The 12,911-nt window shown below is 40.9% G+C and overlaps 2 protein-coding genes across 3 annotated transcripts; both read left to right on the top strand.

Moving 5' to 3' along the window:
* Window positions 1-244: 244 nt before the first annotated feature.
* LOC127764557 (60S ribosomal protein L6-3-like) lies at window positions 245-2,234 on the top strand. Its single transcript, XM_052289450.1, has 4 exons — window positions 245-527; window positions 625-731; window positions 1,569-1,750; window positions 1,845-2,234. The coding sequence occupies exons 1-4, from the start codon at window positions 313-315 to the stop codon at window positions 1,998-2,000; spliced, it is 660 nt and encodes a 219-aa protein (XP_052145410.1). The 5' UTR covers window positions 245-312; the 3' UTR covers window positions 2,001-2,234.
* Window positions 2,235-4,509: 2,275 nt separating this feature from the next.
* LOC127762732 (uncharacterized) lies at window positions 4,510-12,697 on the top strand. Of its 2 annotated transcripts, none has more exons than XM_052287205.1 (19): window positions 4,510-4,657; window positions 4,759-4,878; window positions 4,969-5,068; window positions 6,181-6,237; window positions 6,385-6,431; window positions 6,602-6,635; window positions 7,591-7,681; window positions 8,423-8,514; window positions 8,804-8,878; window positions 9,020-9,111; window positions 9,564-9,693; window positions 9,907-9,996; window positions 10,127-10,186; window positions 10,982-11,073; window positions 11,255-11,320; window positions 11,420-11,483; window positions 11,679-11,770; window positions 11,874-11,994; window positions 12,128-12,697. In XM_052287205.1, exons 2-19 carry the CDS (start codon window positions 4,811-4,813, stop codon window positions 12,182-12,184), a joined length of 1,428 nt encoding a protein of 475 aa, XP_052143165.1. In that variant the 5' UTR covers window positions 4,510-4,657; window positions 4,759-4,810; the 3' UTR covers window positions 12,185-12,697. The 2 variants fall into 2 exon arrangements, with proteins under 2 accessions (XP_052143165.1, XP_052143164.1); XM_052287204.1 differs by having other exon boundaries at window positions 4,510-4,661; window positions 12,128-12,696.
* The last annotated feature ends 214 nt before the right edge of the window (window positions 12,698-12,911 follow it).

Genomic DNA, 12,911 nt, shown 5'->3' with positions numbered 1-12,911 from the left:
ACGTCCATTTTGTACTTAGTTTTACAAGTTGGAGGCATACCCAGTTTTGCGGTTAAGAGTCAAGCAATCAATACTTTTCGAGGGACGTCAAGTGGACTTTTTTTCCACGGCCGAAACATACCGCGTGCATACGTGCTGCGTTAAACGAGCCCAAGACCAAAATCCAGGAGAGCCCAAGAAGCTAGGGTTTCCGCCTCCACGCCGCCGCACGTATATAAACCTGCGACCAAACCCTCCCCTCCATTCTCCTTCCCACCCCACCGCCGCCTCCACCCTCTCTCTCGCGCCGCAGCGAAGCGCCTCCCCGCAGCAATGGCGCCGACGTCGAAGCTGTCGCAGGGCATCAAGCGCGCGTCGCGGTCGCACACCTACCACCGCCGCGGGCTCTGGGCCATCAAGGCCAAGAACGGCGGCGCCTTCCCCAAGGCCGGCAAGCCCGCCGCCGCCGCCGAGCCCAAGTTCTACCCCGCCGACGACGTCAAGCCCCGCGCCCCCAGCACCCGCAAGGCCAACCCTACCAAGCTCAGGTCTCAGCCATCCGACCAACTATCGGCTGCTCGTGATCTATGGATCGGTGTTCCTGAGTGATTTTTATCTGTTTGTTTGTTTGTTTCCGTGATGCAGGTCGACCATCACGCCGGGGACAGTGCTGATCCTGCTCGCCGGGAGGTACATGGGGAAGCGCGTCGTGTTCCTCAAGCAGCTCAAGTCCGGCCTGCTCCTCATCACCGGTAAACCCCTTCCCGCCTCTCCCCGTCCCTGTGATACTGCGATGATTGATTTTGGCTTGTGGCGGTGCCATCTGGGAAGCTTGTAGTGTGCGGATCTATGAATTGATTTTGTATAGTTGCACTTCGTTTGTTATTTAGTTCGGGAATTGTGAAATCAGTACCTGTAGCTTATGTCGATTTATATCTGATGCAAATGTGAGATTTATTACCCAATTTATAATCGAGTGTTCATTTCCCTAATAGATACTGTATTATTCATATCCATGCGATTGAGTCATGTTAATTGTTAGTAGTAACAACTGTATTATTAAGAAATAAAACCAAATAACTCAAAAAAAAATGTAGGGCTAAAACTACTAAACTTTTGATGTTACTATGTTCTCTAAACCGCAATTTTAGTGCCTACTCTGAATTGCTCATAAGAGCTGGTCTTTCAAACAAGCAGGGACAATCAATCCATCATAGTATTTTGGCAAATATTGTTTTGTTAGGAATCTTTTGCCTCATTGATATAGATTGAGCTGAAATTTGCATCTGTAATACAAAGATGTAAAATGGATTGTGCTGTTTTTTGTAATGGAAATTCCATATAACATGCACACTGAATGCAAAAAGGGAATTGTATATTTTTGCCACTCTCCCTCTGGCATATTTAGATGTTTTTAGTAGAATGTAATAGTCTCACTTTGTTTTAATCAAGTTAATTTCATTTTGATGGGATCTGACCTAAGCCAGGAAATTGGTTAAGCTCTGATTACAATCAATGAATTGGTTGGGTTCAGATTTTTACAATCAAAGCACTGGATTTTGGCCTAAATTCTTATTGTTCTCCTTCAGGACCTTTTAAGATCAATGGAGTGCCCATCCGCCGTGTGAACCAGGCCTACGTCATTGCCACATCTACGAAGGTTGACATCTCTGGTGTTAAGGTGGATAAGTTTGATGACAAGTACTTTGCCCGGGACAAGAAGGCAAAGGCCAAGAAGACCGAGGGTGAACTTTTTGAGACAGAGAAGGAGGTATGTCTTGATTCTGTATGGCATTCCTCCATGGCCAGTTACCGGTTTAGCTCCAATGCTAACTCACCTGTCCATTCTCTGTTGAATCTTATAGGCAACCAAGAATCTGCCCGACTTCAAGAAGGATGACCAGAAGGCTGTGGATGCTGCGTTGATCAAGGCTATCGAGGTTGTCCCAGACCTGAAATCCTATCTTGGTGCCCGGTTCTCTCTCAGGGACGGCGACAAGCCCCATGAGATGACATTCTAAGTTAGTCGGTACAAGTTTCAAGTTCTGAGGAAGTCTTTTTGCCTAGTGTGTTTCTGTACTTCTGAATTTTGTACCCGGGTAGTGAACTCTCCATTTCTGTTGAAGTCTGCCTCTCAAATATTATGAGAAGATAAGAGAAGGATTATCTACTTTGGTGGTTCATGGTTACCGTACCTACTCAAATGTGCAATGCATAACATTTGAGCCATAATTAAGCTATTGCGTTGCAAGTTGTGTACTGGTGTCTATTTGATATTTTTTTTTGCTTGTTTCCGCGAGGTTAACTTATTTAACTTTCAGTGCTTGATGCATGCCGCTTAGGCCGGTGCAATGCTGACGAGTTGCCCTTAACGTTTCGGTTGTTTACAATTTGTTTCAACTTGTTTACGGATATATTGATTTAAACAAAAAAGCATGTATGAGTTTGATCTGCAGCATTAGTGTATAAGACAAGATGATCTGATAAAAGAAGGGCGATTGCTGTGGTTGCAAACAGTAAAAGCAGATGGCCGATTTCGCAACAAAACAAGGTAATAGCGGATTAGTAACATATCAGCGTGCTCGGCCAGATTTTGGACATCCCTATGGAGTGTGGGTGTCGGTAGGAGTACGAGGTTTAGGGCATCAGCAATGTATATAGAAGATGTGGTCTTTATAGGTGGGCCCTGTGTCAGTAGTCTTTAGTTGTTTCTAGATGTCACAATGGTAAGACCTGGTTGCACTCTATAATGGGCCCCACTAGCAACCAACTCTTTAGTTGTTTCTAGATGTCACAATGGTAAGACCTGGTTGCACCCTATAATGGGCCCCACTAGCAACCAACCGGACAGAGAGACAGTAGCAGGAGAGGAAAGAAGATAAATTTTTTTATTCCTTGTGGGTGGTCCTTATGCATAAGGATAGCTCATCCTAAGAGCACCTATAAGGACTACTTCTACAATGTATAATGCCCACTCTAGAAGCTTAAGATCCCCTATATGGTATACATTGTGGATGCCCTTATAGATTCAAGTATGCAAACGATAGTGAAGGTATGATCTAATAAGAGTGATTGCTCCGTCTCCTTCCGTAAAAAAAAAACAACTTATAACTGAATATGATTGTAACATAATACAACAAATCGTAACATTTATAATCGTATATTTGTCTTTTTCGGGATAGAGTAATGAAGATATAAGTGGTATTGAGGTGGTATATAAAACGGAGACAGGGAATGGTGGAAGTAGTGATGGTTGGTTGTATGTTTTACATGAGGGAAGGGAAATGAGTAACATTCAATTCTATATTTATCTTTTTCGGGATAGAGTGAGTAATGACGATATCAGTGGCATTGAGGTGGTATATAAGACGAACTAAGAAAGGGCCGCCACAGCAGGAACATGGATGGTTAGATCGACCCTACTACGAGATCGAACGGACAATATTGGTGAGAACCAATATGTTATTAATAAAAACTTAGGGTTTTTTTTTTAAAAAAATGCTGACGTGGCACGGTAAATTCTCAGTGATCCCATGGCATGTAGAGAGGTTAATATGTGGCAGGGCATAGGGAAGGGGTGAAGTAATGATGGATAGCTGTATGTTTTACAGGAGGGAAGTGAGATTAGGGAGAACGGATTGATGAGTGCATACAACGATAGATACATATTGTTGAATCTCAATAGAATGGAAAAAATGATTTAAAAAATATGCTAATAGCAATAATACATAGTCATATTTTGGCGCGAAAACTCAAAACTATGGTACAATCATATTTAATATATATTAGTGACGATATGAGTGGCAGTGAGGTGCATATATGTGATAAATGAGTTAAAGGTGATAACGCACAGGGATAAAAGGGGTTTTTATTGTATCTTGTAACTGTTTATGATTAGGTGAGGTGATACTCGTTGTGTATGCGAAGGATGGAGAATTAGAGGCGGTGGTTATTCATTTCCGGTATGTTTTACTCAAGAAATAGGAGCGTGGGAGAACAGATCAATAAGTCGATGTAATCATAGATAAAATACCGTTGAATCTCAATAGAGTGACAAGTCAATTTTAAAATATGCTAATAACAATAATACCTTGTCTCTTTTTATTTGTTACGTGTTATTTTGGCGCAAAAACACCTAACAACGGTAAAATCATGTTTACAATACATTTTTTCCAATTAAAACGGGAGAATATTTATTCTTTGTTTCTCTTTTCTATCCCGCTATTTGGAACAACGACCACTGTGACTAAACTACATTCTCTATTTTAAGATTACCTCTACATTAGTTTTCCTTTTCGTTTTTGTTCAGGTATATTTAATTGATGGCAAATTCTATTAGTGCACCATAGTTGATGTAGAAGCTAGGACTTTGCATTTTGCTTATCTAAATTAATAATTAAAAATAAAAACCTGAAATTGATATAATGTTGTAAATACCGCTCTACAGTCCATCCATACATTTTATATTTTTCAAATCCTTTTCTTTTGTTTCCCATTTTTTGTGTTGCTGGGTTTTTTGCTTTCCTCCCTTCCAAAATTCAAACGAAGCCCTAGGCTCCAAACAGCCCTAGGCTTTCCGCATTGCGGCGCGGCCTCAGCGGCGGCCGGCGGCGTGGGCTCCGGCGGCTCGAGCTCCGGCAGCGCCGGCGGCGGACGGCTTCCTTTTGGTCTTGCGCGCGTAGGTTGGATTGGATGTTTTTTGCTGCCTCCGTTTCGATGATTTTTGTTTTTTTTTTTTGGTTTGCTCCATTTCCATTTACAACCATTTCTTCGCCGCAGGAAATCGAAGCCTTCGTTTGACGATTCCTTCCCAAAGCTAAGCCCCTACCAAATGGAGAAGTTCCTCGTGGCGGCGCCTCCACCTTCCGGCGATGCTCCGGCGGCACCGGTTCCTCCGAGGTGCTCCCCCCTTCCCCGATCTCAGTACACCCGTTACTGAACTGGATTGCGTTTTTTTTTTCGCTTCTCTGACCTTATCTCGATCCGCAGACGGCACCGGTGGAGCCGCGTCGCCGCCGAGCTGGACGGCCGCATCGACGCTAGGTTTCGGCACCGGGAGTCCGTTCGCCTGCGCGATTCGTTCTCCGAGGTGACAGAAATCTCGGAAAAGAGCATTTGCTTTGTTTCCGTGTTGGTTATTACGAAGTTGTTTTCACTACTGGGATTACTGCATATGAGTTAGGCACTGGAACTGGAATTCTCTAGAGCGGCTAACGACATATTTACTTTTTTGTTTCTTTTTAGTAATGCTAATCATAGGTTGTAGATTCCAATAGCAAAGCTGCTCCCTTATGTTTCTTCTGTTGCAATAAGCTGGTAGAAGTGCTAGAACTTGCGAAGTAGCACTTATAGGATGTCATTGGTCGCCCTGATCTCTTTCCGGTTGCTCAATGTTCTTTCCTGAGCTGGTGGTCAGGCATCAGGAAAGGGGTCCCTAACAGCTTAGGCGCGGGTTCGATACCGTCGTCGTGCTTGCTGCCTAGTCCATCTGGAAGGAAAGGAACAACAGGGTGTTCTATCAGCAGCAGCACTCGTGGCCGGACGTAGCTAGGGCAGCGGCAGAGGAGGCTGCCTTGTGGAGATCGGCAGGTCTGCTCCCGGAGTTGACAATCAGCATTAGGGTCGCAAAATTTATGCCGGGAGATATCACCTTTGTAACCTTCTCTTTGTTTCTTTTTTCTGTCCGGGTTGGTTTGTAAGTTGTTGACTTTATTCCTAATCGTAATACAAAGATGCGCAAATATTTTGCGCATTCTCGAAAAAACAAAGCTATGGCCCTTTTTGATTTAGTAGATCAAGAGTTTGTGTCAATGTCCTCCAAGGTTCAAATTGGTGCTTATGGCTCTATGCTCGCTGCTGGAGATGTGGAAAATTTTGTTTAAGAGACCATCTCAACTCGTGTACAATTCTATAGATGTAATATGAATCAGCCTGTAGCATAAAGGTATAACTTGAAATAGAGCTTATGACATGTACTTTATTAACTATCCTAGCACAGTATCTTTGTTTGAGAATGGCAGAACCGTGTATGCCATCATAGCAGGGTTTTAGTTTTGAATTCTGCAGGACAACAAGGAGGGTGGTTTTAGTTGTTACTATGCCAGTTTTCCAGTTCTTTTTTTTAAGGAAAACCATTTTCATGTTTTATTGCAATATATTTTATTGGATTTTGATTAATTTATTTATTTTTATGTTGGGAAGATAAGGACCTTCAGTCACAATTACTACATGGAAGGCCAGGAGCGATGTACAACATATGTAATGCTCATCCTGTGCTTTTTTAAAAATCATTTTTAGTGTGCCTCTCCCCTACCTTATTTCTACCGACAAGGCTCATTATGTACCTTGTAATGTTGAATCCCTGTTCGTTATTTGACCGATGAGTTCTACCATTGCTCCTATCAGATGAATCGAGTTGTTAACGATTCAGTCCTGGGATTTCAAGCAGTAAGGTCAGCATTTTTATTTTATGTTATTTGCTGTATTTCATTATAAAAGCACAATTTTAAACTTTAAAGTAGTTGGCTAGTTGCTATAATCTCCTTCCTAGAGTTTCACTCTGCTGTTTGTAGCCATCCTTTTAATACACTAATAACCTTGCCTTTTTTTTTTCTTTTGGCAGAGAGGGGATTTCAGCAATGGAATTTGATAAAAAGGTAGCGTTGAAATGTCAGTTCAATTTTCCTTGTTTAGCATGACTGCCTACTGCAATTGCTTGTAGGCTGGAACATATATTTTTTTTTGAAGACTATTGTTACATATTGTTATGTAAAAGGAAAAACAATATTTATGCAATAATACGTTGTAATTTAGAATAATGCCATTAAAAGTTTCCTTTTTCATACATGCCAATGCCATCGCATAGTTTCTAGTAAGAGACATGCCATTATGAGCTACTGGTGTGCACATTTTACCTAATTACCCCATCTTCGTTGCTTTCCTCCCAACCTTTCTCTACTTGGCTTCCATGCCCACGGTATGCACTACGATAGTGCAGCTGCCTCTGCCATCTGGTTCTACTAGATCTGTCATCTGAGTCTAGCAGGAGGTGGCTGAGATAGAGTGGCAGCATTGGAGGAGGATCGACAGCACCATTGGGGTAGGGTGGACGACGGTCCTTTGCATGCAACGCACCTATTGCAAAGTGCTGGCACCTTCCTTGCAGCACCGGCAGCCATGGACTTTGCTAGCAGATCTGTCCTTGTGGCTCCCTTGTTGGCAGCACGTCCATGTTAACTCCAATTTGTCTTGTAGCGTTAGGCCGTCCACATCTTGAACGGCAGCCTCCAACTTTGAGGGATCCAATTCATGTCTCCAGCACACCTCCCATGCTCAAGAGGTGTGCTGGAGATGGGAGTGGAGGAAATGTGGAAACTGTGGGAACATGGGAGATGGTGGAGAGACTGAAAGGGAGGAGAGAGCAAGAAAAATGGGGCAAATAGGTCAATTTGGATATCCAATGGCATATGGTGAACACATCAACTTTGTAATGGCATGTTTCTAAGCATAAATTTGTGATGGAATATCTAAACTATAATGTTTGAAATGACATTTTATCTATTTTTCCTATATAAAATGTTTACACACATTTCTTGTGTTTCTGATTGGCAGGGAATATACCTTGCATCAGTTACAGCCTCGGGATGTTTAACCGTGCATGATTTTGAGACCTTATACTGCTCCACATATGGTCCATCACGGGGTAAGTTAAAACAGAGCCCAACTTGACCATCTAAGAGATTAAATTGGATTATATCAAGTCCACAGACATGTCGGAATCCCCTTATACATAAGCAAGTACTCAAACCGTTATACATAAGCAGACCAAGAGTGTGAGTGTAGTTTTAAAATGTGGATATTTCCTTTCTAGCACAAACCATTATGTGTTTATAAAATTGCTTTTCCTTGTCACTGAGATAGACCTGCCTTTTCTTGTCAATGTGATATTGAAGTTAAGGACTTAATTCTTTTTCCAAGAATATGGGTACACTTCTGTAGTTTTTGTTACTGCATTATTGTTGGTACAAAATGATGCAATTCAGCATTCAAACTTCTACACATCTAGTTGGAATATATGCATCTGAGAGCACACCAAAAGAATTGCAATGGTGACCAATGCATCATTTCCATTTTTTTGGAATGAAACTACAGTTAGGCGCACCCAGCAGTTAATTTTATAAATTGGGTAAACAATTTGTACAAAAAAGGAAAAGAGACAAACAGTTTCAATTACAAAGTTTATAACCAGGCAAGAACAATGCATTGTTTCATTTTCCAACAACATACTCTAAGAGAAGGGATAGAGTGAGAGGTGGCACTCCAAATGTTCTTTCTCAAAAGTTGTTATAATTTCTTGATAAGTTGCTTTTTTTTGTAAGGTTCTCCATAACTTTCTGCCTTTGTATTTATCATAATCCTTCTGCAATTTACTGTTTGTTGGTAGGTTTGCCAGATGAATCATCAAACTATTTGCTACATATATCAAACTCAATGCCCCTATGTGCTGTCCGATGGAATCCAGCAAATCAAGATGAGGTCTGTAATTGTGCACAAGCTGAATCTTTATGTGTGTGGTATTTTAGATTTCTAGCTTATTTCAGATCAGAAAGTACTTTGTCGATTTAACATTGATGGGTTCATTTTGTAAGGATGAACCGTGTCTTGTATTATCTGTCATTCTATTTCTTATTGTTGTATGCCTGCTGAGGATAGTTTGTACATGTATACCAAATAACATGGACACCTGTTTGATATTGGCTATGTCCCATCAGTGGCAAATCTTCTTCTCCATCATTTATCTCTTATAATTGCATTCATGCTGCAGATAGTTTGTGTATCTAGACAAACTGACATGGTTCTCCTGTTTGATATTGGCTGTGTCTCGTCCACGCCAACTGAAGTAAGTGCCCTTTTCCCATTTATAGTTCGTTTTGTCTTCTCTCATTACAAGAACTGTATTCTAGTAACTCTAGATCAAATACTTTTGCTTTGCTTTGTTTGCCAATTTTAACTCACCGACCTTCTGTTATTAATAATTTAGATTTTACGGAAAGGAAGATCCAGATATCCTGTGCTCTCTGAATTCCGCAAAGGTTTGACTGATGTAGCTTTTTCTTCAGATGATAAGTCATGGTATGTGACAAAATTTGTATTGTTCACCCTTGGCATGCCAATTATGTTTGCTTCTTTTAAATAATGCAACCGTAAATGCATAAACTATTGCTAGCTAGTATTTGATGTAAAGCTTGGCTGTGATTGACAGCATATTGTGTTCTTTCTTAATTTAGAAGTTGAGGATAATTTTAACCCCTATTGTACATACAATACTATGTAAACCCAGGAATTCTACAAATTTTGCACATTGCAATGATATTTCTTTTGTTGTTTGGGTGGGCATGGGGTATGTTAATATAGAAAATAGGATTATAGCCAGGGTATGTGGATTGACTGGATTCTGCTTATGGTGGTTGTTGGTTTGTAAAAGCAAGCTACTACAGAGATTGCCAACAGCGTCCCTCTTCTTGTTTTTTAAATGAAACAATGTTGTTACTAATATGCTATGCTTATTTGTGCTCCTTCCTTAGGTTATTTGCATCTGGCCTTGATGGAGCGGTCTTCATGTGGGACATGCGGCTAAGTAAAAAACACTGTCTTGAGCTCATAGGACATCCAGAATCTCAATTTAGCAGTGTCAAGCTAAATATAGATAACCGGGTACGCTAATTTAGCAGTGTCAAGCTCTTTGCCTCTTTAGCTTTCTGAATTATGTTCTCATATCGACCTATCTCTGTTTAAGATTCTGAGTTTCCAACTTGGCTTGTAAATTGAACTTAGTGTTACAGAATTTTAGAGATGTAAAAAGAAGTTTGGTTATTTGTGTTAAAGTTTGGGCCATTCATAGATGGAGGCTGACAGTTTATTTTCTAGACCATGTTTGCTGCAACTAAAGAGGGCACCGTTCATGCCTGGGATCTCCGTGGAGGGAGGGCATCAGCTGCTTTTCAAAGCCATAATGAGGTACTCTGCTAGCTCTTCCTCATTTTTATGCGGTATCGCACCATCCTACTTGATCTTCATTTTGATAATTTTTATGATCATATATTCAGAATAGCAAACTTCTGTTCATGATTTTTTCTTTTGGGTCTAGGTTCAACAATTATCATCAGTGAAGATATCAACTTTGTTGGGCAAAATTCCATCGCTAAAGGTATGAAAAACAAAAACAAACTTATGATTGCGCATGAGGAAATTAATTTCTCCTTTTGCAAGTTTCCATTCTTGTGAGCATTTAGATGTTTCATGTAGTCACAGTATCGGTGAGATGTGAATTATCAAATTCATATAGAGTACTTATTAAATACCCAAATTTAGAATTAATGCTAGCTATTGTTTTGCATGCAACTATTAAGTTTGATGATATTGACTTGCGGTAACTCAGTAGAATATAGAACGCCAAACGGCAATGATATATCCCTCTTGAGCTTGTTTACTCTTCTGAAAACTGTTTACCAGAAAAAAAACTATATGTATGTTAACTTGTCAATTCTCTTGGGTCAAGTTTTTTCTTTTGAAAATTTTGAAATCTTGATATTTGGAACAAATCTAACAGTCATTATGCACATCTAGCTGAAAAGGGAGGTCACTGGGGATTTATTTAGTGCTTTAAACCAGTCAGATTATGTATTCTTGCTGCGAACTGGCAGTTTGCTTAGTTTTTGCCATATCAGGAAGTACCTAAACCCTGGACATACTTCTGTTGTCCTAAAATAAGTTCATTTCTTGCCATTGGGATTAAAATTAGTATGGAGGGAAAACAACAAAATGACACATCTCAAGTAATGAAATGGAGGGCATGGTTTCTACGGCTTGTTTGAAGCTATTATAACTCATCCTCCAATTGGCACCTTCATTATATGTGAGATAGATGGTATATCATCTAATGGGGGTTTCCTTGCTACTATATATATTATTTTCTTTTAACATATTTGATCACTGTCTTCAGGACCAAACGAACATTGTGTCGAGTGAAATTCTTTCAATAGACTTCAACCCTAGTTGCTCATATCAGTTAGCCTTCCATCTTGACAATGGCTGGTAAGTAGTGTGTTGCACTGTTATTAATTATCTGACTGTAAAGCAAGGTTACTTTGTTGACTTATTGGAATTTTCCATCCACCATCCTTTCGGGTGACATATTTAATTACTCTTCTACTTGTTTAAGTGTTCTGTGCTATGGTCTAGATCTCAGTGACTATCTTTTCCATATGCATGTTAGGTCTGGAGCCTTGAACATTAACACCCTCAGTGTGAGTCACCTGCACTGCCCTCCTCCTGATTGGTTGTAAGTAGATTATTTCTGCCTTCACAAATCTTCTTAGTCAAAGTAACCTTTGCTAATTGGACCTATTGTTTTGTTGTTCTCTTCTGTTTGTTTTACTAGGGAGCACATGAACTTCATGTGGCAAAAGCTACATAGAAAACCGACCTGGTTGCCGACATCTTCAGTAAGAATATTATAGATCACATGCAATTCTTTTTATTAAATTTGAAACCTGCATATCTTGTTGCAAGGTGAAAAGGATTTCAATAATGCTGAATAAGGCACTTTCATTTATCACTGTAGTCATAATAATAAATATCTCATCTGGCATTGAAACACATTGGAGCTAGATGCATAACATACACTTTACATTATCCAGATTTATGCAGTTGGATCTGCCTCCAATACTGTTGGCATGCATCTACTGGATTTTCATCCAGATACAAGTTCAGCATGCCATGTCGACTACAAGTGAGCTGATATTTGCTTTCCTTTTCTTCTTAATTTACACAATCATACATTTTGTCAACAATCTTCTTTGGTCTTTATTCTCACTTGGCATTCCATGTTTCAGTGAGGAAATAAGAGGCTCCGATGAAAAGAAACCTGCAGCAAACAAGTTTATTCCTTCATCTCAGAGAGTTGTTTCCTGTGCAGCACATCCCTTCTGTCATACTATACTTGCCGGTACTCAGGTTAGTTCCCTTCCATCTTCGGTTACTAGAATGACCTCCATCTCGGCGTATAATTGGGAAAGCTATATGCATTACGCATCAGTTGCAGATCTGAGTCTGTTGGCAAAAGTTAACTTCTTGTTATCCTCTTCAGTTTTCATCTTTGCTCGTGTTATCGCAAAAGCAAGAGTCTATCAAAAACTCGGAGTAGCGGTGTCATGGAACAATCTTGATTTGCCTCCAAGACAATATCTCCAAATGCAGTCACAGTGCTCTACATTAGCTCGTGGGCCGTCCTGCATCGGAGAATGATCAGCCGCATGGGAGCACAATCTGTTGGTCCCACCACAGAGGCTCCCAACCTGATCGACCGGTCAAAAAGAACTAAATCTCTTGGCGTTACATGATTCGATCTTCTGCCAGTGCATTGCCTCCAAGTGGGCGACAGATTTCTGTGTTGCAACCGACCATGTATGTACTTTCATGGCATGCTCCTACGGGCTCTGAAGGTTCGCTTACCTGTACATGATTTCCCCCGTTCCCTGAACTCCCTATCTCTGTAGATCGTACATAAGTTGTGTTTCCCAGTTTCTCGCAATGTCGGTGTATCTCCTGGATGTAATACTGTATAATGAACTGCTTCATCCGTTCCAAAATATAACATACTGGTACTAGATTATACATAACCTAGTGCCAACATGTATCCTGTGCGGTTGATGCCGCTGCTGATCCAGACCGTGGTTGTCCTGGGCTCCTGGCCGGCGGCGCCGTTGGGGTGGCGGTCAGCAAAGGAGGCGGTGTGGGGGATGCATGCTCACCGAGCCAGGAGGCCCTGGACAGCTCTCACCGGAGGCGGCAGAGATGGCACAGAGATTTCGACAGGTTGAGCCGAGCAGGCATCAGTCAGTATAGTGCGCAGGCTTCCGTTTCCGTGCTCT

This window comes from Oryza glaberrima, chromosome 2 (genome assembly GCF_000147395.1).
Source record: "Oryza glaberrima chromosome 2, OglaRS2, whole genome shotgun sequence".
NCBI classification, from domain to species: Eukaryota; Viridiplantae; Streptophyta; class Magnoliopsida; order Poales; family Poaceae; genus Oryza; species Oryza glaberrima.
This window is presented reverse-complemented; position numbering and strand designations above follow the sequence as displayed.